General features: G+C 47.6%; 1 protein-coding gene across 1 annotated transcript in view; it reads right to left on the reverse strand.

Annotated features, from left to right (window-relative positions):
- ARAP1 (ArfGAP with RhoGAP domain, ankyrin repeat and PH domain 1) overlaps positions 1-26,911 on the reverse strand; it is a 407,404-nt gene that overhangs the window by 148,372 nt on the left and 232,121 nt on the right. The window contains exon 13 of the mRNA XM_075593271.1: positions 3,368-3,550. Coding sequence (XP_075449386.1) covers positions 3,368-3,550 — 183 coding nt within the window. The remainder of the gene's footprint in view (positions 1-3,367; positions 3,551-26,911) is intronic.

Genomic DNA, 26,911 nt, shown 5'->3' on the forward strand with positions numbered 1-26,911 from the left:
GCAGCCACCCTGCTGTTTTGGCATCCACCTGCTGTGAACCCGAAGTAAGTGTATGATAAAGCTGTGCGCTTGAGCAATGGGATCTGGATATATTAACCCTAGCAGTGCAGGAAACCTAGAACCGGACAGCATATAATATTCCTTTGGCCAGCCTAGTCTGAAAATGTTCTTATAGGCTGTGAGACCACAGAGCACATTACTGTAGATGTCTGGCTGACAGCAATACAGTGTGGGACTGAATGGGCAAGTCTGCAATTCCAACATTAGAAAGGTAATATAGCTTTTACATCAGTGTCTCACGTATCTGACTATACACCTCCTTACGGTCTTTCCCCATCTCTTCCCCAGTCTCCTGTATTACACATAAAGATAATATGATACATTATATTAGTTTAAATATTACACAACTGCCAAGGAAGATGAGAGACTATATAGCATCCAGATAACATATACATGTATTTTCAGAATAGTACAAACTGTTACAATAGGTGACAGCTCATCGCAACGTATAATAAGTCAGCGTGCGGAGCTGTATACAGCAAGCACTGCAGATTCACACAACAAGCTGACATTGCCGAATACTCACTGAAACGCACTGTACTGTCAGCAATTCAAACCTCACAGCCACAGTGAGTCTACAGGACTGCGAGATCCCGCAAAACTGCAACTCCACCACAGATTAGAAGACCCAGGTATGAGAAAACGTTGGGGGTTCATATAAATCAGTAGTGTTGGTTTTCCCCAAATTCAGTGTATCCAAATGAAGTCTTTGTTACCTCGTACAAATATTCACTTCTATCTACTGGGGGCTCCCCAATTCCACAGATATTAGACATACAAGTACTAGCCTTTGCCAAGAAAGCCATAGCATATTCGTCATGTACCATCTCATTTTTGGTGATGAGGCCCAAGTTACTAAATAGTGCTAAACCTTTAGCTAACCTTAAATAATATTAACATAAGTTCAACTCAAGGAGGTCGTTTATCAAACTGCAAAACCCGTGCAAAAATAATAACCAATATCACAGTTACGGGGCCTATTCACTGCTCCTAAAATTCTGTGATCCCCCTTACAAACACCTGCAGAGAAGCCCGTGCCGAAGCGTGCCCTTCTCTATTATAACTCCGTGAAGTGGGAGAGTACAACGCATAAACCCAACATCTCAGGTATTACATTGCTCTGCCCATTGGTAGGGATTGTATTGAGATACCCAGCATTGTTATATAATTCACCCTGACTAGTTTCAGGTGAGGCTCCCAAAATGAAGTCCTGCCTTGAAAACTTATTGACAATGTCATAGTGAGGGGGCTGAAAGCTGCACCCACCCGGTGAGGTGACTTATTTAGCATCATTATGCTCCTGCCGGGCCTGAACTTTACCCCCCAAAAACCTGGAGCAAGCCAGGCGGGCAAACTCATCTTTTGGCCCCTCAAGTGAAAAGCCGGCTAGACACATTCCTCTTACAGCCCCTAGTGTGAGTTCAACACTCAGTAGTGAGACTGTGAGAACGGGGTTGAGTCGGAGTGTCACACCGTATGAGTTTACCCGGGGACATGAACACCTGGCCTTTAGCGCTAAGACCCAACTTCTATCATTAGAGAATTCCAGTATGCAGCCTTTAGGCCAAATAATGACACAGGAAATGCTGCAAGTGACGTCAAAGAATCATGATGTCATGAGGATGTTACATCATCAACCAGATGCCAAATGTCAGCCGCATGCGCACTCGCTTACATGCAGGAATACAGGCCAATCTTTCAAATATGATCATTCATTTACGGAAACTTGTTGCCCAATGTAAAAGAGACTAGCACGCACTCTGCACAGGCAGCGGTATATTGAGCACCCACTATATTTAAAAATATATATTTATATTCTGTATAAAACAAAGAAATGTGGTCTCCTCTGGATGTGACTGTGTAACTAATCTAAACATACATATGTACTGTGTGAACTACCTTAACGGGATAGACATACGTGATGAACAATACACATGAATGTCAGGTGTGCCGGTCATGAGTGATCACAATAGTGAACCAAAGTGTTTATAACCAGGAAGTCAATAAGCAGAAAGACTAGTGAAATTCTGCTTGAATTGCAAATGCGTGCGCGTGAATGAAAGTCCGCTCCTCGTTTGCTGTGTCTCGAAAACGTTGACTCCTTTGTTGGAGATGCTGTGGTGATGTAGGGGAGACATGGCCCATATCTGGTGGCTTTGCCCCAAAATACAGAGATTTGGGGTAATAATGCAGAATTTGCATTTACGAGAAATAATTGAACTAAGCATCCCTCTAGACCCGCTTACAATGGCCCTGGGGAAGCCCCTGGATAATTTAAACCAAAATACGTGCAATTTATTATTCCACATTCTGACCGCGGCGAGGCGTGCAATCGCAGGGGCCTGGAAAAAGAACCCCCCCCCCCCCCCCCAGAAGAGAGATTATTTTGAGAGCACATGAAGTCCAATCAATGAAGAGATTAACTGCCTATGTAAGACATAATACAAGAACATTCCATAAGGTATGGGAGCCCTGGTACTCTAAGGGGAACCTGTAAATTTTTTAATCACTGTGGGTAGAGAGATGTATCGTCTCTCAGAGAGCAGATTACTGTGTGAACTGTGCGGTGTTGCAGTTACTCATCGACGATATATTTTAAAATAACTGTGTTAAAAAATGTAGTACGTCCCCCCCACCCCCCTCCCCTTTTCTATTTTCTGTATCCCTTCCTTTTTGTTTTTCTAAAACTCTAATAAAAAAATAAGTTACAAATAAAAAACGTTGACTCTGCAACACAAATCTATGAAAAAGAGAGCGCACAACCACTCATAGTATAGTAGATCTATGAATTATATTGGCAGTAAAAAGGTAAGTATTGCACGTACAACAAATTAATTAATAATGCGCCTCAGCCTGTCCGCCGTTTGCGCCACAGTCCACCGACCGGTGACTTGGGTCTAGACCAGCCGCTAAGTGTGGAATATCAGGCGTGATGACCAGCCGGTACATTTCTACGCACATATACATGCACATGCACAGTATATGCAGTCACCCCAAGCTGCTAAAAATGATTATTTGCAATATTACAAAAAAATCGTTGAAGAAGATTCTTGATTCGAAGTGATAGAAACTGCCGGGAAATGGATCTCTGCAGGAGTTGTGGCGTTTTTTAATTAAAGGTAACCTTAACTGCTTCGGATGGGCACTAGGGTACGCAATATGTGGAAAGAGCCAATGGGTCAAGTGCTCCTTCTCTCTATGATTTCCATGTAGAGAACCAACTTCTCACATAGTATTGTCAATGACCAACGGTGACCCCGCACTGTGCATCGGTAAGAGTAAACCGTGGTCCTTGTGAATGCCTCACCTTGTTGAGTTCGTTCTGGTCTCCGAAGAGCTGGTGATACCGACGGTACTTCCCCTCTCGGTATTTGGCCAGGATAAACCTCTTCCTGTCCTCCGCGCTGCTCTTCGCATGGATGGCCTCGCTTGGGGGCACGTTGGCCGCCCAGAACTTGTTACTGACCTCGTTGCCAATTTTCTGGAACAGCTGATGGAAAGAGACGAGAAAAAAACGTCAAGGAGATGAGCAACAGAGGGTTGAAACCTTAAATCATGCTAGTGTCTGTTACCAGAGAGGCCAAATGGGGCTAATAGTACAAATTATTTACCACTTCACTGCCAGAAGTACTTAAAAACACGAACGTCTCTATTTCTGTTCTGATGGAATAAATACAGTATGTAATATACCTTTTTGGTATGGCTTTAAGTGGTTAAACTGGATTGTGTTCTCTTGCATTATAGCACAGTACCACTGCTTTCTTAATGACAATGACTGAGGGTCCCGTAACAAACAGTTACTGCAGGGGACATTGCCTAATGCTTTGCAATGATCCCGCGTCAACATTCAACAAGATTCTCTTACTTTTTAGTCTTTCACTCATTTCAAAACTAGGACACTGAGTGCTGGGCAAAAGCTCTCCTGCCTTTCCCACATCAAACATGGCGGCCCTGGTGGGAGCACATGCGAGCTTTGCATTTGTTTGTCTGTTTATAACAATTACAGCATTCCTGGCTGGATTGCAGAATGACGCACGATGTTGTATCAGAGAAGGTCGATCGTGTCATTTCCAGCACAGGAACAGGTTAGAAACATCTCATGAGGTGTCTTGGAGGGGCAATCTCTCTTAGGCCCAAAGTGTACTAATGTCAGTGACATGTTTAAGGGGTTATATGATTGACATCTGGATGATTGATGTATTTTTTACCCAAAATCTGACACCTGTTAGTATTTCTAAACAATTGTTTAAAGTTACTTTGTAAACCTGCTGAGCGCAGACTTGGCAGGGGGGTGACTTCCTCTGGCTGTTCCCCTTTGTGTGATCTCATGGCTGTTTAACAAGTGCTTGCACAGCCAGAGTCCCTCGCTCACCCCTTATCTTTTTTTAACTCTCTGATAAGGACAGCGTGGGATAAGGGTAAAGAAGACACTTGTCTGGCAAACTATTCACGGGCCCCTAAGAAATTCAATTTATAATTAATTTCCCAAAAAAATGAAAAACAGACAAACCTTTTGCTATTATCATTGCTATATTTGTTTAGGGTAGCCAATAAAACGGCCATGTGAGATTGCACCTTTAAAGTATCACAATTAAACCACATCGGCCTCCCCACATAATATAAAAGCATGCCTTGATGTATAATGAAAGTGCAATATAATTTTTTTTCGACCCATTACTGTGATTTTGAATATATATATATTATATACAGTATATATATGCTGACAGAGGATGCGACATTAAAAGAAATCTTTCCCAAACCTCCCATTCTTGCATTCCGGCAACCACCAAACCTCAAACAAAAATTAGTCAGCAGAAAACTTCACAACGATTTTAAAGACATGAATAACGGCACAAAACCGTGCAGCAACACACGCTGCAAACTCTGCAAACATATTTGCCAGGATCCCACAGCCAGTCACAACCATAGAACATTCAATGTTAAAGGATCATACAGCTGCACATCCACGAATATAGTGTATATGATTCAATGCAACAAATGTGACCAAGGTTGCTACATTGGGGAAACCAGCCAAAAACTACAAGGAAGAATGAATATGCACAGACACTCTACAGTATACTCCATCACGAAGAAGGAAGATATTGCTCACCTGTGGGACATCACTTCTCACAACCAGATCATTCCATAAATGATTTAAAAATCAAAATCCTCAATGGAATGTTTAAAATCACCCAAGAACGGAAAACATTTGAGCTCAGAATGATAAGACTCTTTGACACCAAAACCAAAGTACTTAATGTGGACATGGGTTTTCTCACACCCTACCAAAATTGTCTGTAATTATCCTGCTTACCTCTATTCTTATCCACACTTTCTCTCCCCCCCCCCCCCCCCCAGCATCCCTTCCCCTCCCCACCTTTCTTTGACACTGTCCCCTGGCTTCAAACACTTAACACCCGACCTTATCTACAGTAAATATCTGTTTGTTTGTTTTTGTTTTTTTCTCTCTACACTGTTTTAGCCATAGATTCCTGTGTAAATCAGTATTGCTGACCTGAAGAAGAGAGGAGAACTCTCGAAAGCTTGTCCTATGACATAAATTGTTAGTCCAATAAAAAAGGTAACACCTAATACTGAAGAACTCATTTATTCTGCACTATCGCAACTGGACTAACACGGCTACTTTCTGCTTTATATATATATATATATCACACACACGCATAAATTGCAGATAGATCAATCATAAGTAAGAGGGCAGGAAGAGTAAACAGTCTCCGTGGTAGAGCGACACACTCAACGCCTTTTCAGGTTGTCCAAGTCTAACATTAAACCTCCGCGAGCTCCAACGCAAACATCAGCTGATAACAGGAACTTGGCAAAACCACAGCACAGGGGAGGAAGAGCAGGCCAGAAAAGGCAACAAAGAACATTCCAATCGAGAAACGTTTTCAGAGATCTTTAACTCCTAAAAGCCAGGGAGAAACAAAGGCTTCTCCTCTTTACATCCCCATGATTTGCAAGAATACATGACTGGGGCAGGCCCGATAGGCCCCAACTGAGACACAAAGACAAGAGACAGCGTGCTGGGGGAATAAGGCCACAGCTTTTATTAATAGCACAACACAGATTATAATTTAACCCCAGACTGGCTCATACCGTGTCGAGGTGCTTCCACCACCAGCGGCCCAACATGGGCCAAACACCCATGAGTAAGCGGGCGGGATGCCCAACTTGATATTTATGGGCCCAGTCTGTATCATGAACAACCACTGACCAAGCTGTAACAAAACATAAGGAAGAACTCCATTTACATTTTTATATATCAAAAAAGGGGGTCCGCAGCACACTCAAATGAAGAGTAGTAATTTAAGAAAACATCAGGCAACCACCATGCTCCAGAGCAACGTACGTTTCGGACCAATAATAAACTTGAGATAGGACCTTATTGGTCCGAAACGTACGTTGCTATGGAGCATGTTGGTTGCCCGATGTTTTATTAAATTACTATTCCTCATTTGAGTGTGCTGTGGACCTCCTTTTATGCTGTGTATCAACTGGACTGGTTGGTGTTCCCAGTCTGCGTGGACCTAGATCTCTGTTAAGTATACACCCCTTTTTCTTGGTTTATAGTCTTATGTTTGTGTGCACCCAGCATTTTTTTGTATATATACAAAAACTCCGCACAGCAGATTGCGTCCTTATATCAGGCGATTTTGCATTGCACAACTCACTGTTTCATGAATAAACCCCTGGGGCCGCGGACATGGTGCAGGGAAGAGCGCTGGGCAGCGCTGACGCTCATGCTCTCCTGCTCAAGCAGGAGCTTTTTCGTGTCCCTGCATGAGCGTCAGCGAGCGCGCTTGTGTGCCGGGTGGGAGGCGGGCCTTGAGGCGGAGCGGGAGGCGGGGCTAGCGCGCCACGTCACGGCGCCGACGTCACGGACTGCCATTGGCTTCTGGCAGTCACGTGATCGGTCCTGCACTTCTCTCAGCGGGAAAACTAAAATTGGGCTGTCGGCTGAAATTCCACACGCCTCCGCACGCCTGCGGAAGCGTGCGGAAGCGGCGTCTAAAGCCGCGCTGATAGGGATAATGTTTCCCCTCAGCGCAGCTCAGCACGGTCTTTTTGACCATGTCCGAGGCCTAAAACTTAATCCCTCCTTAAACCTAAGTGAGCAATGGCACTGCATGGCAGTGACATGTTTAATGGGTTAAATCGGAGTCATTTATTTACAACAAAATCAAACACCTATTAGTATTTCTAAATGGTTAAATACTATACTTTGGTTCAGAGATTCTCAACTCCAGTCCTCAAAACCCCTCAAAAGGTCAAGTTAAGTGGCTCAATCAGTGGCTCCCTGCTTCAGATATTCCATTAACGGCACCTGTGGGATGTAGCTCCTTCCTTAAGGTAGGACACTAGGTGTTTGAGCTCAGAAGGTCAAGTATGAAAACAATATTCCTTTCCTCCTAGTCAGTGTCCTTCTTGAGTAATATACATTTTAAAAACAAATGTTGACAGGCACGGTGTGTACTGCTTTCAATGAACTACAATAAAAGGAAAGATCTGTAATTACGTTTTCTTTATTTTCTGGGTCCTGCAGTTGTCCCCACTTGTGGGATATCCCACAGCAATAAAAGACAAGAATAGCACTATTTTTGTCCGAATTATCCCTCTGCTGAAAGCAAAATGTCTACTTTGTAATGTCTACTTAACATATGAATATTCGTCCATCTAGCGGATCCACAGATGGCCGCTGGTGAAACTTCAGCTTTCTCAGCCGATGATGTAGAGACCGCTCGAGTAGAATGAGCCATGGCTGAAGATTGTAGAATCTGCCTCGCCAAGCTATGTGCCTCCTCAATAGTGTCTCCTAGCTATATGGCTATACAATCTTTAGTTGCTGTCTACACTTTCCTTGGGCCAAAAAATAAGATGAATAATCTACCCGGAACTCCAGGCTTCTGACCTAACATGAAGTGAACATGTTTATCTAAGAATCATAACTTATTTTCTTTAGGATTTCTTTGAGGACAAAAAGAAGATAAAATAATATCTTGATTCATATAAAAATATGAAGAAACTTTTCTCTTGAATTCTGGTATTGTTCTTAAAATGACTTTGTCCTGATAATATCATTTTCTATCGGGTTTGGCTGATGATGCTTGGAATTCAGACGTCTTGTCTGAAGTAATGGCATCCAAGAAAACTGTCTTAAGGGGCACCCATTTCTCACTTACTGGTGAAGGTGTTTAATGGCCGGCTGGCAGAGCATCTTAATAACAAGATTTAGATCTCGTGGAGCAAGAGTTCTTTTTTTGATCGTTCGTCTTCTTTTCATTAAGCCCTTAATAAAACACTTGATTAAGGAATGAGGTCTAAAGACCTCCATGTCTGCTACTTGAACCTTAATTAAACTGTGTTTTAGTTTTTTTTTTTATCAAAACATTATTGCGAAGGTCTTTTTGTAATAAAATAATTTTTGGATCTTCTTGATCATTAATATAACATATATGAAAAATCCGACAAGTTCGATGATAAGCCTTGGATGTTGCTGGTTTATGAACTTTTTAGTTAAGTCTGGATCACTTGCCGAGAAAACCAGTCTCTCTCAAACCTTCTCCTTTCAAAAGCAATAATTTTAGGATTAGCCTCAGTAGCTCTGAATATACTGTATAATCGGACCATGGGATAGGAGATCCCTCCTAATCATTAGATCCCAAGGAGATTTTTCTGCTAGTTTTAACAAATCTGTGAACCAGTCTCTTCTGGGCCAAAAGGGAATAATGACCACTACTCTTGGTTGGTCCTGCTTGATCATTTTGAATACCCATGAAATCATTGGAAATGGTGGAACAAATGCATTTGAGATGGAAATACCATTGAAGAGTCATTGCATCTAGATGAGCTGGGTTGTCCCGACGCACCAGGAAACAAAATAGAGGATTCTTTGCATTCTGCCGGCTGATCATCACATGTATGTGCTGCAGATCCCAACATTGAATAATTTAGAGAAGAACGTCTTGATGGGGAAACCATTCTTCTGGTCATACTAGATCGCAAATGAGAAAATCTGCCTCGATTTTCCAGATTCCTTGACTTTGAACTGCCGACATTATGAGGAACCTTTCGCTCTGCTCAGGACTTGAGCTTGTCTGCTTCCTTCATCATTCTTATATCTGTGGTCCGCCCTAGTTTGTTCGGCATTTTACTGTAGTAGAATTGTCACTCTGTATCTTTAGTGGAAGATTCTTGCCACTTAATAACAATAATGAATGGCTCATAGCAGTGCCCTCATTTCCAAAAGTTTAGAGGAAAGATGTTTCTCTCCCCTTTGCCATTTCCCCTATGCATTCTATTGCCATAGGTGGGGTCCCCATTTTTGGGTACTGGTATCTGTGGTTTGACTCTGCCATTGTGTAGTAAATAAAGGAAAGGGAATCTTTCCCCACCATTTTAGTGATGAAACTCCCTACAGATTACAACATCCTTGTTATATTTTCTTAGATCTCTGAAGAACCCTCAAATGATACCTGGCCCAATGAACCCCATCTATTGAAACAATTCCTTTGCTACGTTCATGCATTTGGACATGGGACGTTGAATTCTCCCTTGTAGGGTATTGAAAATCAGACACAGAGAAACTGCCATTTTTGACTCGGTACCAATTTGATTTCCCCCCAGTTTATGATCCCATCCATGCTGTGACAGGAACGGAGTTGCTCTTGGGGCTGAAGACAGTCCAAATGGCAGAGCCATGAAATGAAAATGGTAAATCCGTCTTCTAGAATAGAAAATCCTAGAAACTTCTGGTGGGACATATTGGGATATGTAGGTAGACATCTTTGACATTTACCTCTTTTAAATCGAGAACTGCCCGAAATCCCCCTGTGCGTTTGGCCACTAATTGTTCTGGATTCTCGAATCTGAAGCTCTGTGTCCATTAAAAGTAGGATGTCCAAATCTCCTTTGTCTTCGATCTTGTCAGAGGAAATGACTTCTCCCACCTGAAATCTTTCCAATATTAATCTCCACCGTGGGTCCAAATAAAGCTGAACCTTCAAAGGGAATAGAACACAATGTAGACTTTGAGGCTGAATGTGCCATTCACAGTTGTAGCCAAAGAGCTCCGTGGACTGTTACTGATAAATATGCTAAAAGCATTGTAAAGAAATTCTACTTCATAATAGTGAATGTTATGCGTGACAGTACACCCAAGCAGCTCGAATTCTACCTTCTCGGGCTCACAAGGCTCTCGAGATGCACGCCGAAGCCACTGCTGCGTTACAAGCTGCTCCTGAAGCCAAAAAAGCTTTTCCACAATATTTTTTTTGTCTTGTTTATTTTTTAGCCCAATTTTTCGAAACTTGAGGTTCAAATTAGTACATTTGCCTAAACCGCCTGGTAGATAATATCATCCAGTCTGGTTTATCCCATTCCTTCCTACTTCTTTTTTTAATGGCTGGATTAACTGGAGTGAAACGTTCTTATTTATATTTAGCGTCCTCAATCACCATCATATCACGCGTAGCTTTGATTAATTTATCGATTCCTTTATGAGCAAATGTCTTCTTTGACCCAGGATTTCCTTTAAATGCTAATGTTATACAGCAGGCATAAACTTTAAGGGATCCAGGTTAAAGTGGATAAAAAGCAAAAAGTGACCCTCTGTGAGTGCTCATTTGCATGTCATTACCTAGAAGTCCTGGCTGCAGTGGAAGCGCTGAATGCTGTGTGACTTTGGCGTGAGGCAAATTTAGAGGGCATGCCTGAGACAGGTGAATGTGCTCATAATTGTCCTTTATCATTGCTGTAGGAGCAAATAAGAATAAGCCCTCTTTATATTCACCTTTTCCATATATTTGCTTTCTTTATCCAAAGATGATATACATTTTGTCTGGTTCACCACTTCTAAAATCTGTCGAGGATGGGCAGGGCGCCACTGAAGTAGACGGCGCTTTCCTGTCTAGTGGCTGAGAAGACAGCTTAAAAAAGAATCAAATGTTTCTTGCATAGCAGTTTTAAACCACACGAATACATCCTGAGCTTAAGGAAGCTTCTTTGTACATACATCAGGTGAGGGGACCTTACCTGCAACACAAGTCACATGTTTAGACTTGGATGCAGCCTTTTTAGATTTAACATCGGAAGGCGCTTCAAAAGGTTTTGTTTCCTGGCTGCTTTCCATAATATCCTGATTGGAGGACATAACTAAGTGCATGTGATAGGTGAATGGTTTATGTCATTTTTTGACTCACCGCAACTTACTTCCCAAAGACCAACTTTTTTAACCAAATGGCACGCTTTATATCTAAAGAAATCAATTTTAGTATATGGGAATCAGAGTCAGAATCAGTTCAACGAGTAAAACGAATTCCATAGATATCAAACAGTATTTTCAAGAACTGGACAAGCTGTATAGACGCAGTCAAAACTGTGGTGGGAGACTGCTAGTTTACATAACTATTTAAGATCTAATCTAATACCAAGGGGACTCAGAATAAATGTGGCCCCTCCTTATCATGTGGAGGAAGATAATTCATTAAGGCATGGGAAGTAAGTCTACCCAAATGCTCGAAAGATCTTCTGTAGCTTCTGGTGGAACACTAGCTTAGACAACGGAAAGAAGTGAATATAGATCTAGAAAAACACAGAGTAGATTACTAAATGGAGTCCCAAATCAGAAATTAGTGATCTAGAACAAAGATTACAGAAAACCATAGAAACAGTTACTGAGGAACTAAAAGAACAAAAACAAAAAAAAGAGATCTAAAGGATTAAAATATACAGACATCATTTAACTAAATACAAAGTTAGGACACAAACCAGGAGTGAATCATCAACAGAATGGGAGAACTCAGACAGCGAACAAAACACAGAGAGACAAACATATCCTAACAGTAACCACACATATCAATCTCTCAGTCTCACAAACAATATCACCGTCCTCTTATTTAGAGGAACGACATCAGAGAAATCCAGATTACTGTATATAGAAGAAGAAAGACAAGGAGGGGTAAGAGGAGACCTGAGATACAGGAAAATCTGGGGGATCCGTCCACACAGGGACAGGAAGGGAAGGAGACATTAGAAGACGACCTAATAGAAGAGAAAATGAGAGTAATTATCCTTACTGGGGGTTATACTAAAAGATGACAATATCTTCGCCAAAGGACTTTCTTTCTCACCTGTCTCCAACTTTGATCTTTTTGAGAACATCAAAGATCTAAACCTATTTGCTTGCGAGATGTTGCTGCACAAATTCTTTGCCAAGAAAGATAAAAAAAATAGCTAAGAAATATGGCAAATAGTTGGATGTAAAAGATATGGCACACCTACAATCTTTTATAGCACGTCTAGAAGAGAGTGAACATACCGAATGGAACCTTTGGCCACGACCAATTGGCCAATACCAAAGTGCGCGCCGTCAGAGCAGCGGCCATGGGACTAGAAGCGTGGGCGGCCGAAGTGCAGTGAATTGTACAGCGGTGACCTGCCTTGCGGTGAATTGTAGTGGTGGCGGACCGCTGGCGGCACTTTGGTTGCGGCCTATTGGCCAAAGGTCCTAGACAGTGAACATACACCAGGAAAGGGACTCTTCACCACCCTCGAAGCACAGATTTTATTAACCCCCAGCTCTGAAAATGAGTGCCGATGTAGAAACGTTTGTCAAATTGGTTACTGCAGACCTGGAAAAACTCCCCACTAAAATCAAGAGAAATAAATAACATTACTAAAGGAGAAAATGATGCTCTAAAGAAGTTAAGTAACATCAAGCCCTAAAACAAGGGAGGCCATGTGGTACTTCTCAGTTCTGATAATTACGTTACAGAAAATCTCAGATTACAGAAAGACAAAAGAATGCTACAAAGAATCACAAACAGATCCAACAAAGGAATTTACAAGAGATCGCAGTATCATTCTAAAACAAGGTCTCAATAACAACAATAAAGATGAATGCTAATACCTCACAGCCCCAAATCCCCAAATTGCAACCTTTTATACCAAGGATGCAACCACAGCACCAGCACATGCCATAGTGTCAGCTATTGATAACTGTAACGGGTATTCCCCCACCCAATCGCAGATATGGTGTAGGTGCAAGGAACATATATTGTTACTCAGGTGTGGTGCATAACCTGTTGGCTCACAGGAGGGCTGAGCTTCCGCCACGGGGAACCTGGGGCAATTACACTAGGGTTGATCACTTACAACGATGCAGCGCCTCCACCTGCGATGGCTCCCACCAGAGGGGGATTGGTTCCTCGCAGGACAATTCCAATAACCAAATACACATGTATGAGATAACCAAAGAGCTTTTAGTGAGAACACAATAATACTAATATATCACACTTCGTATAACACGTGTCCCTCTCTAGAGGGAACACTAATCACAGCGTATCACACCACTTTACCTCTGCGCCACGGCGGACGCCCAAACATTATGCGCCACAGTGGACGCCAATACCTTATGCGCCACGGCGGACGCTAATACCTTATGCGCCACGGTGGACGCTAATACCTTATGCGCCACGGCGGACGCTAACGATTGTACCGAGAAACCCCTCCCTGTGTTCAGTAACCCCAACCCAATGTCTCGCACTCCCAAGTCATAAACCAGTGTGGGTGTGTGTGACTGCGCAGCCACTATGTCGGTAGATAGGCCTTGTTGGTGCACGTGAGGGTGTGGGTTACCTGCCGAGCACTCCAGTACTCGGACCTGCAACGGACCTCTCAAAGGATCGAGACGAACTCCTTCACGATTTCCGGATCCAACACAGGATGATCCCTCAGGGGCGATCCCACGCTGATAACAGTCCAGCTTGCTCCGCAAGACACGCAGTAGTCTTGATTCTTACTCTCTAATAGCTAATGGGGCTGATCCCTCTCTAGGGCCTGTCCCTACAATACTCCTCTAAGATGACTCAGGGCTATCTGGGGCCTAGGGGAATGGCTGGCCTAGTGCAGAGAGTCACTGACTCCTGCACCCTACCTCCTTCCCCTAGCTGCTCCGGTCACCAACTGCTGTGCACAAAAACCCCGCGAAAAGTATCTATTCCCTGCAAGCAGGGAGCTCCTACAGCCCTATTGGCTCCCTGGCGTCACATGGGGTTCCCTAATGCTCCTGGTATCTGTAGTCCCTGGCCAATACCTGCCCTGGTAGGCTAGGGCTTCGCGGGCTTACATCTGCGCATGCGCGAGCTATCTTTCAATGGCGGCGCCCGGCTCCGCTAGCCGCCGGGACCCTAACGACGCGATCGCGGCCTTGGCAACCGGCCCGATCGCGTCCCCGGCAACCGGCCGCAATCACAACCACGCGCGGCCCGCGTGCTGGAAGGAGGGGGGTGAGTACGTGAGGGGGACCTGGCTACATCCTCCCCCTGGTAAAATCCCCAACGTCCTCGCTTGGGACACCATGCAATGCAACTATATACAAAGGTTATATAATGAAAATAGCGTAACATACTTATATACTGAAAATTTCAACAACCAACCGTGATCTCACTATTATCAGCTTTAAATCAGATTGTACATTTCATTGAACATCACAATAACTGACTGTACTTTGCTGCGAGCCCACTGCTGAGCCTCATAATGGGGTGCCCCAACTTGATCATAGGTTACCCGGTTTGGAGGGTACCTGACTCTTTGGCTCCTACGGATTTGTTCTTCTGCAACTCCCTCGGGGGAGTAGTAAACACAGTCCTGAGGCTCAGCCTCTTCCCTTGAGGGGATAATTGTCTCTGAACAGTCTCTGTTAGGCACGAAGCAAGGGCTCTGGGCATCCAAAGGCTGGCCCGTTGGGGCCACCTTAGTAGGCATTGGCCTACGGGGCCCTTTACCCGTAGCTCCTCCTGGTAATATGGTCGTCAGCCCCCGTTGCCGATTGTATAGATCCCCATGACGCTCCAGAGCATATACCCGTTTGCATTCCTCTCGTAGGACTGGATCTAGGAGGGAGGTGGCGATCGGCAATTCGTTAGTCTCTTTCAAGTACGCTCTGACCACCGCTTGTACTATGTCGGTGTTGGTACCCAGGATGATCGGATACTTATACTGATCCTGGGGCTCCGGACACACTAGCGCCGTTACAAACATAGAGTGTTGCTTGCCGGTATTCAGTTGGGGTATCTCCATTTGAACCCTTACAATCCCGTCGATGGGGTAATCTTCATTACTTAACCCCCTTACTTTCACATGGTCGGCCGCTTCTAAAGGGCAATGCCGGAGGTGCTGGTTATAGAACGGGCGGTATATGATGGTCACTTGCGACCCCGTATCCAGTAGAGCCGCTGCATATATCTTTTCTATTAACACCCGCACGATAGCGGCGGGGCCTACTTGGCAGTAATCTTCCCGGTTGGAAGCTCCAGCCCCGGTGTCGGTATCAGTAGTTTCCGGGGAAGTCTCCATGTCAGATCCGGCGGTTTGCACTATGCATATCATCGACTGGGGTGGGTTTCTTCGGTCGGAGCCTTTGTCCTCGGGGAGGCCCTCCCTTTCTGGGCAGGCTCGGGAGAGGTGGCCCTTCTTACCGCAGGTGTAGCAAAAGAAGTCTCTTGATTCAGGGTGACCCCTGTACGGAGGAGGTGAGTTACGGGGGGGTCTAGCTTTGGGGGCCATGCCCTTCGTGGCGACCTCCTCTTCTTGGTTCGCGGTGTTCTTGGCCTTGGCCCCAGTGGCTTTAGTCGGATCACTGGTGGAAGGCTCCTTAACCTTGGCGGGAGTATGCAACCGGGCGTAGGCTTCATGTTGCTTTATCTCACCCATTAACTCCTCCCAGCAAGGGGGATCACCTCGCATCCGGGAACATTTAATCATGAGGGCGATAGAATTGTCGGGAAGTGCTCCTCTCAGGAATTGATTCCAGCAATACTCATTCACCTGTGTGGACTTAATCTGGTCCCTTTTTCGCATCTCCCATAAGACAGTCCTAATTCGCTGAAGGTAATCGGATAGCTCTTCTCCCAGTTTCTGGCGAAGGTTGAAGTAGCGCGTCATCAGTTGTCCTTCGTCTTCCGTTCGCCCGTAGGCCCGTTCAAGAGTCTCTAACATTTGTTGAGCGGTAACATCCGCATGTTGATCCTTAGCCAGTCGTATTGTGGTGGAAGCGGGTGGCCGCAGGCATTCCATTATGCGTTGTCGTTTTGCTAACTCAGGGCACGTCCATTCTTCTACAACCTGGGAAGTGTACTCTATCCACACTGCAAACGCTTCCTCACCCGCCGGGGTTGGTTTTGTTCCTGAAAAGATTTTTAGTTTGCGATACTGCTGTTGGATCGACGCTTCGTCCTTGGCCCCTCCCAGCTTGGCAATAATCTGAGCTAGCATTCGGATGTCATTTCCCTCGGTAGCAGAGGGTTGGGCAATACTTAGGGGTGGGCTGCAGTCGGCGACGGTACCTAAATTAGACTCGCAATAGCTCCCAGGGGGGGAAGGTGATGTACACATATCCACCTCTTCCAAGTTCGTGTGGGAGCTGCGGGGCTCAGATTTGATGGGTCGCTCCGAGTACACCACCGGACAATCAACATCAGCCGAGCGTTCGAACCACAAGCTGGACGGACCGTGGCTTACATTTATATTTCGCCCGATATTCACTAACACGGAGCAATACCCCTTGTCTTCCAAGTGCTGATCAACCACGACTATGGGGGCAGTCCTCCGGAGATGAGGGTTTTGCCTCAGTGCCGCTCGTATCTCTGATGAGGGAATATCTACAGGGACGTGGCACACCGCCAGCGCATGGGTCGGCGGCACTCCCAACTTCAGGGCCCAGTCGTGGACCTCGTGTCCGGTCTTTACAACCATGATAAAAAATAGGAATTGGACAATTTGAAAAAAATAAGATAGGGCACCCCAGGTCTGATCTCAGCAGCGCCTCCAAATGTAACGGGTATTCCCCCACCCAATCGCAGATATGGTGTAGGTGCAAGGAACATATATTGTTACTCAGGTGTGGTGCATAACCTGTTGGCTCACAGGAGGGCTGAGCTTCCGCCACGGGGAACCTGGGGCAATTACACTAGGGTTGATCACTTACAACGATGCAGCGCCTCCACCTGCGATGGCTCCCACCAGAGGGGGATTGGTTCCTCGCAGGACAATTCCAATAACCAAATACACATGTATGAGATAACCAAAGAGCTTTTAGTGAGAACACAATAATACTAATATATCACACTTCGTATAACACGTGTCCCTCTCTAGAGGGAACACTAATCACAGCGTATCACACCACTTTACCTCTGCGCCACGGCGGACGCCCAAACATTATGCGCCACAGTGGACGCCAATACCTTATGCGCCACGGCGGACGCTAATACCTTATGCGCCACGGTGGACGCTAATACCTTATGCGCCACGGCGGACGCTAACGATTGTACCGAGAAACCCCTCCCTGTGTTCAGTAACCCCAACCCAATGTCTCGCACTCCCAAGTCATAAACCAGTGTGGGTGTGTGTGACTGCGCAGCCACTATGTCGGTAGATAGGCCTTGTTGGTGCACGTGAGGGTGTGGGTTACCTGCCGAGCACTCCAGTACTCGGACCTGCAACGGACCTCTCAAAGGATCGAGACGAACTCCTTCACGATTTCCGGATCCAACACAGGATGATCCCTCAGGGGCGATCCCACGCTGATAACAGTCCAGCTTGCTCCGCAAGACACGCAGTAGTCTTGATTCTTACTCTCTAATAGCTAATGGGGCTGATCCCTCTCTAGGGCCTGTCCCTACAATACTCCTCTAAGATGACTCAGGGCTATCTGGGGCCTAGGGGAATGGCTGGCCTAGTGCAGAGAGTCACTGACTCCTGCACCCTACCTCCTTCCCCTAGCTGCTCCGGTCACCAACTGCTGTGCACAAAAACCCCGCGAAAAGTATCTATTCCCTGCAAGCAGGGAGCTCCTACAGCCCTATTGGCTCCCTGGCGTCACATGGGGTTCCCTAATGCTCCTGGTATCTGTAGTCCCTGGCCAATACCTGCCCTGGTAGGCTAGGGCTTCGCGGGCTTACATCTGCGCATGCGCGAGCTATCTTTCAATGGCGGCGCCCGGCTCCGCTAGCCGCCGGGACCCTAACGACGCGATCGCGGCCTTGGCAACCGGCCCGATCGCGTCCCCGGCAACCGGCCGCAATCACAACCAAGCGCGGCCCGCGTGCTGGAAGGAGGGGGGTGAGTACGTGAGGGGGACCTGGCTACATAACCTAACAGGAAAAATCAGCAAGTATACTGAGGGAATACTTGGGGGCTTTGTAACAGCATTACCCTCATACAGGTATGTTAAAGACACTGAAGATGTCCTAAAACACATTGACGGTATCACTGTGCACGAAGGTTGTCCTGGAACCGCTCTGTATGTTTGGTTTCCCTGTTCTGAGGCAGCCATTACTCCTCAGTGTAAATTGTAACATTGTTGCTTTCCCTTGTGGCTTCCCAGCCTGTTGCCTTGGCAACCCCCCTCTGCTCAAACCTGATATGGTTTGGCTATCCTACCCTGCTACCTCCTGTTAATTGGTTTAGTCCATTACTTGTTCCTGCTTGGACAGAAAAGCATGCCTTTCTTTTGGAACCGTCAGCCCTCAGGAGCAGTCTGTTATCCCATCTCCTGGTAGACATTTTCATAATGTACCTCTCCCTCGCCTTTGTCACCTACACCTAGTTCCCCTCCTTTTGTTATTGTTCCTTTTTACAATAAAAGCACAAAAGCAAAGAAGGCCCCTGGGTGCATCCACGATGAGTGAGTTAACTGCCTGCCTCTACCACTTGCCACAGGGTGCATGAGTCAGAATAAAGATTCATTTTGAATCAGTCTGGATGTAGAGTCACTCCATACAAGCATTCAACATAAAGTAGACATTGTGGCAGTTCCACATTTTTTGATAACACGCAGTTTATATTACTGCAGTTTCTGTTTAATTGACTTTCTAGATCTCACAATTCAAGACAAAAGATGGCCAATTCAAAACAACCACAGTCAAGAAATCAACGGCAACAAAAAGCTATTTTAGAGCCGAAAACCAGCACCCCTTTCCACTGATTAGAGGTATTCCGACAGGACAGACTCCAAGAATTCGTAGGCACTGTTATCAACCGTCAGGCTTTAAAAGACGAGCACAAGACATGAAAAGGAGTTTCCTCCAAAGAGGATATATTTCTTAACATTTACAAAAAGGCTGATCGCCTAGCACTAAATACACAGAGAGAGGATAAATTAAAAGATACGCTAGAAACCGTACCTCATAAAACAATGAGATGCATCAACTCATTTAACAGACAATGGAAAGATATGCAAGCGATTAAAAATAAATAAATAAACATTGGCATATCCTACTAAATGATAAGGACCTACAGAGGGGCCCTCAATCCTAATCCAAATGTGATGTGGAGATGGGCTAAAACTCTTAAAGGACATTATTGTACTGTACATAGACACTTTTCAAGGCCATCTTCTCGAACATGACTCCACGAACGTGCTCAAGGATGCCTCAAATCCAGAAACTGCAAGGCGTGTGAATTTGTTAAAACAAGTAAAACAAATTGACCAACGCAAATGAACTAAAATAATTCAACATGAAACATCTGATTCATTGTAAAACAGAAGGTGTCACATATCTGGCCACGTGAATGTAGCATCAAATATGTGGTTAAGACAAGAAAACAATTCAGAAGACGCATTCTGGAACATGTGGCCTGCACTCGTAATTGTCTGATACACCTGTTTCACATCATGTGAGAGTGATGCGTGGGGGTAACACAAAAGCTCAACTCAAATTTCAGGGGATATATAATATCTCCCAAGACACCTGAAAAGGCAATTGGGACAACGTTCCGATGAAAATGAGAAGATAACTGGATATACACGCTGGGTACTGTTTCCCCTCATGGCCTCAATGGGGGTTGTGTGTATACACCGTTTATTACTTTACATTACTTAATCTTATACTATATTAGTGAAAGCACTGTATGTTTGCCTGCCTGTCTGGATGTCCGGTGTCCCTAGCGGCAATCTCATTGGTCCCTTGGGCCGCCCACCCCCGCACACCTCTCATTGGCCTCACACACTCACACCACCCCCTTGGCCCGCCCCCCACACCTCGCATTGGCCTCACACACTCACACCACCCCCTTGGCCCGCCCCCCACACCTCGCATTGGCCTGAGGCGGAGTGACGGGCCAAAGGTCCACAAAAAAAAAAAAAAAAAACCACACACACACAGTGTCACACACACACACACACAGTGACACACACACACACACACACACACACACACACACACACACACACACACACACAGTGTCACACACACACACACACAGTGTCACACACACACACACACACCCCTCTCTGTCCTCTCCCCCCCCCACCACACTCACCTCCCTCCCACTCCATTCCCTCCCGCTCCACTCACCTCCCTCTCACTCCATTCCCTCCCGCTCCACTCACCTCCCACTCCATTCCCTCCCAGTCCCTCCCCGGCGGGGGGACACGCGCCCACCTAAGAGGCGCCCGGAAGCCGCTCCACTCCCTCCCGCTCCACTCACCTCCCTCACTCCATTCCCTCCCGCTCCACTCACCTCCCACTCCATTCCCTCCCGCTCCACTCCCTCCCTGGCGGGGGTTGGCACACGCGGCACCTAAGAGGCGGCCGGAAGCCGCTCCACTCCCTCCCGCACTCACCTCCCTCCCGCTCCACTCCCGCACTCACCTCCCTCCCGCTCTACTCCCTCCCGCTCTACTCCCTCCCGCACTCACCTCCCCGGCGGGGGGACACGCGGCACCTAAGATGGCGGCGCCCCGAAGGAGAGGTGACGTGTGTGTGTGTGTGTGTGTGTGTGTGTCACTGCGTGTGTGTGTCACTGCGTGTGTGTGTCACTGTGTGTGTGTGTGTGTCACTGTGTGTGTCACTGTGTGTGTGTCTCACTGTGTGTGTGTCTCACTGTGTGTGTGTGTGTGTGTGACACTGTGTGTGTCTCTCACTGTGTGTGTGTCTCTCACTGTGTGTGTGTGACACTGTGTGTGTGTGTCTCTCACTGTGTGTGTCACTGTGTGTGTGTGTCTGTGTCACATGGGGGGGGCAGGAGGGGAGAGAGAGGGGGGGAGCGGAGAAACATACAGGGGGAGTGGAGAGGAGAGACCCGGAAATTTTAACCAACCCACCCCCCTCCTGTCCACTCTCCCCCCCTCCTCCTCCTCCCGTCCGCTCTCTCCCCCCCCTCCTCCTCCCGTCCGCTCTCTCCCCCCCTCCTCCTCCCGTCCGCTCTCTCCCCCCCCTCCTCCTCCCGTCCGCTCTCTCCCCCCCCCTCCTCCTCCCGTCCGCTCTCTCCCCCCCTCCTCCTCCCGTCCGCTCTCCCCCCCCTCCTCCTCCCGTCCGCTCTCCCCCCCTCCTCCTCCCGTCCGCACTCCCCCCCTCCTCCTCCCGTCCGCTCTCCCCCCCCTCCTCCTCCCGTCCGCTCTCCCCCCCTCCTCCTCCCGTCCGCTCTCCCCCCCCCTCCTCCTCCCGTCCGCTCTCCCCCCCCTCCTCCTCCTCCCGTCCGCTCTCCCCCCCCTCCTCCTCCTCCCGTCCGCTCTCCCCCTCCTCCTCCTCCTCCCGTCCGCTCTCCCCCTCCTCCTCCTCCTCCCGTCCGCTCTCCCCCCCCTCCTCCTCCCGTCCGCTCTCCCCCCCCTCCTCCTCCCGTCCGCTCTCCCCCCCCTCCTCCTCCCGTCCGCTCTCCCCCCCCTCCTCCTCCCGTCCGCTCTCCCCCCCTCCTCCTCCCGTCCGCTCTCCCCCCCCTCCTCCTCCTCCCGTCCGCTCTCCCCCCCTCCTCCTCCTCCCGTCCGCTCTCCCCCCCTCCTCCTCCTCCCGTCCGCTCTCCCCCCCTCCTCCTCCTCCCGTCCGCTCTCCCCCCCTCCTCCTCCTCCCGTCCGCTCTCCCCCCCTCCTCCTCCTCCCGTCCGCTCTCCCCCCCTCCTCCTCCTCCCGTCCGCTCTCCCCCCCTCCTCCTCCTCCCGTCCGCTCTCCCCCCCTCCTCCTCCTCCCGTCCGCTCTCCCCCCCCTCCTCCTCCTCCCGTCCGCTCTCCCCCCCTCCTCCTCCTCCCGTCCGCTCTCCCCCCCTCCTCCTCCTCCCGTCCGCTCTCCCCCCCTCCTCCTCCTCCCGTCCGCTCTCCCCCCCTCCTCCTCCTCCCGTCCGCTCTCCGTCCGCCCTCCTGTCCGCTCTCCGTCCGCCCTCCCGTCCGCTCTATGTCTGCCCTCCCGCTCGCTCTCCGTCCGCCCTCCCGTCCGCTCTCCGTCCGCTCTCCCTCTCCTTCCGTCCGCTCTCCCTCTCCTTCCGTCCGCTCTCCCTCTCCTTCCGTCCGCTCTCCCCCTCCTCCAGCGGGAAATTTAACTCACGGGCAACGCCGGGTCTCTCAGCTACACACACACACACACGCACACACACACACACACACACACACATGTAGACACACACACACACACATGTAGGCACACACACACACACACACGCACATGTAGACACACACACATGTAGGCACACACACACACACACACACGCACACACACACACACACACACACACACACACACACACACGTAGACACACACACACACACATGTAGGCACACACACACACACACACGCACATGTAGACACACACACATGTAGGCACACACACACACACACACACATGTAGGCACACACACACACACATGTAGGCACACACACACACACACACATGTAGGCACACACACACACACACACATGTAGGCACATACACGTCGACAGACACACACACATGTCCACAGACACACACATGTAGACAGACACACACACACACATGTAGACAGACACACACACGTAGACAGACACACACACACACGTAGACACACACACACACACACCTATACATACACACAGCTATACACACACACACACACACACACACACACACGTATACACACAGACACACGTATACACACAGACACACAGACACACAGACACACGTAGACACACAGACACACGTAGACACGTAGACACACAGACACACGTAGACACACGTAGACACACAGACACACGTAGACACACAGACACACGTAGACACACAGACACACGTAGACACACAGACACACGTAGACACATGTAGATACACGTAGACACGTAGACACACGTACACACGTACACACGTACACACACAGACACACGTACACACACAGACACACGTACAAACACAGACACACGTACACACACAGACACACGTACACACACAGACACACGTACACACACAGACACACGTACACACACAGACACACGTACACACACAGACACACGTACACACACAGACACGTATACACACACACACACACCTATACACACAGACACACGTATACACACAGACACACGTATACACACAGACACACGTTTACACACACACGTATACACACGTATATACACACACGTATACACACACACGTACACACACGTATACACACACACACACGTAGGCGCACGCATACACACACACGTAGACACACGTATACACACACATGTAGACACACGTACAAAAACACACGTGTACACACACGTATTCACACACGTATACACACAGGCACACGTAGACACACACACACACGTAGACACACATACACACGTACACACACACACACACACACACATACACACACACACACACACGTATACACACACACACATAGACACACACACGCACGTAGACACACACACATGTACACGTAGACACGTACACACACACATGTACACGTATACTCACACACATGTACACGTACACACACACACATGTAGACATACACACACACGTATACACACACACGTATACATACACATAATGTATACACACACACATGTATACACACATGTGTATACACACACGTATACACACACACACACACGTGTATACACACACATATACACACACACACACACACACACGTGTATACACACACACACTATCCCCAGCACCACCACATCAGCACACCGCTATCCCATGCCCCCCCAGCACACTGGCATTCTCGGCTCCCTGCCATTCTCAGCCCCCATCAACACCATCAGCACCCACACATCGGCACCTTTGCACCTCCCCCATCGGCACACCACATCCGCACCCCCACATCAGCACCAAACCCTCCCAAATCAGCACACCGATACAATCACCATCAGTACAGCCACAGCAGCACTACCACCGCACATGGGCCGCGTTGACCACTCCTCACCCAAATGCCACACCCACACCACAAACATCCCGGGCAACGCCGGGGCTCTCAGCTAGTCTATACTATAATTCTAAGTTGGATTCCGTCTGTTTGTTTGTATGTCCGAAGCATTGAAATATCAGAAACGGCACCACGTAACACAACAAAACTTCCACTGGACATTCTGCTGCGGATTTGTAGGTAAACGCAACTATTTTGAGCTTCCAATGTGACTCACCTCCCAAATTATGGACATTCTAAGTTTCCCCCGGCTGTCCAGCAAATCTGTTAGAGCAGGAGCGAGGGGCGTGGCTACTAAGGGAGGGGGCACGTCCTTGCCTGGATCGGGGCTTTGTGTGTGTGTCATGTGAGATGTGCGGGGGAGGTTTGCCAGCTAGTGTGGGGAGATGTGCCAGCTAGCGGGGGGAGATGTGCCAGCGGGGGAGGGGGGAGGACATGTGCCGGCAGCGGGGGGAGATGTACCCACGGGGAGGGGGGGCGGGAAAATGTGCCGCCAGCGAGGGGAGATGTGCCAGAAGCGAGGGGACATTCCACAGCAGCGCGGGGACATGTGCCGCTAGCGGGGAGGAGGGGGGAGCGGGGACATGTTCCGGCAGCGGGGGAGACACACACAGACAAACACGCACACACAGACAGAGACAAATCTCACCCCGTGACACACACACAGACAGAGACAAATCTACATCCAGCAGCGGGGGGGAGGAAAGGAGGGGGGCCCCGGGGAGATGTGCCAGCAGCAGGGGGAGGGGGGCGGAGACATGTATTCAATATTACATTCCCCGGGCAAAGCCGGGCACAAAAGCGAGTTAAAAATAAATCAACAAAAGAATATAAAATAAAATAAATCTAAATGGAATTAGAAAACTGCTACACTAAAAAGGACTTTATTAACCAAAATAATACAAAAATGTATTTAGCAACTGTCTATCTTTTATATTTATTTGCATTCATTATTTGTATGTAAATATATTTTTGAGCAAATAGACCAAGGGACTTTGATTTCCTATCTCAAATCAGCATACCATTTGCATACATTTTTCGTTATAATTATATCTAAATTATAACTATAATTATAACTAAAAACTCCATATGTAACAAACGGTTAAACATGGTAACCACAACCTACACGAGAAGCTGGAGAGGACCGACGCCACCCCTTAGGAAGCTGAATAAATTCAGTGAAACGCACATCGGGTCTAATATGTGACGTCCCAAGCCACCACGAGCTACCTCGAGGCCGAGAGAGATATACAAGTCCGCGATCTGGGTCTGGGGTTCAATACTTTCATGATTGAGAGGAATATCTAGTTTAAAATCTCACTAAAATAAGAAACTGATCTTCTAATAGCTAAAACTAGCACTTAATATTCAGAACCTCTCTGTTTTGATTATATCGCTGGACAAGTGAATATATAACAACTATACCAACGGCAAATGCAACTAGCATAGGTAGCCCTCTACCTGCTAGCAATGGTCAGGAACGCACTCCTCCACCTTTTTAACTATACCATAGAGAAATGAAACACGGCCTTCCATCCTGCCCCCAGGTAGGCCAGAAAAACATTGACTAGGAGAAGGGGAGGACAGCTTTATACGCCACCTTCAGGAGGTCAAAAGCATTGGGTCTTGCCTACAGGGAGTAGCTCTGGGGTGTGCAACTCCAGTCCTGGCGGGCCACCATTCGTAGTATTTATTCTGCGTCCTCCAGCAGTACACACGTGTGGGATGCAGCTCCTCCAGGGGTGGGCAACTCCAGTCCTCAAGGGCCATCAAGAGGTCAAGTTCTCAGGATATCCCTGCTTCAGCACAGGGGGGTGCAGTCAAATAATGAGCCACTTGTGCTGAAGCAGGGATATCTCGAAAGACTGACCTCTTGGTGGCCCTTTAGGACTGGAGTTGCCCACCCCTGGAGGAGCTGAATCCCACACGTGTGTACTGCTGGAGGACGTGGAAGAAATACTAATTTTCCAAGAATACCAAACATCTATATATTTCCTTTAATTGTGTTTGAACTGAAAGGGATTCCCCCTTTACTGTGTATTTCAATGGCTGTCCCACTGCTATTTTGATGTGTTGCATCTGCATACATTGCCAGACAACGCTATCAACACTTTATCAAAGCCCTCCAGCTGAAAAACAGGTGCAAAAAAACATGCACCGTATTTATACAAGGAAAATAAAAGACATTGCTTTAAACGGGATTGTTTTCTTAGACAGATCTGGTGCTGTTTTGAAATAAAAGGCTGCGTAAGTGGATTTATTGGGGGTTGAGTTCATTTTCTTCCCATCTGTTTCTCCTCCCTCCCATTAGAGTGTGTGCTGCAGCCCCTCCCTCGCCCACGCTCTGTAACAGAACATCTGGACAGGACAAAGCCACAGACTCCAGCTGCAGCCAGGAATGTTCTGAACGGGAGCAGTGACTGCTGCAGGACAGAGCAGCCTCAGAGAGAGCAGGGCGTCTCTCCTAGTGTAGATGAGCCCAATATGAAGCCCCTGCATAAGATTTGACCGGTAACATCTTTAAGGAGCTAAAACAGTAGGGTCAGCCCCGTTAAGTCTCACACAATTTGCATGGTCTCGCTCTCACCTAGCATGAGGTAAATCTCACACTGCCAGGAGACCCTAACCCACGACATAACCACACACCCCCAATGTCATGGCCCCC

Source organism: Ascaphus truei, chromosome 3 (genome assembly GCF_040206685.1).
Source record: "Ascaphus truei isolate aAscTru1 chromosome 3, aAscTru1.hap1, whole genome shotgun sequence".
Taxonomy (NCBI): domain Eukaryota; kingdom Metazoa; phylum Chordata; class Amphibia; order Anura; family Ascaphidae; genus Ascaphus; species Ascaphus truei.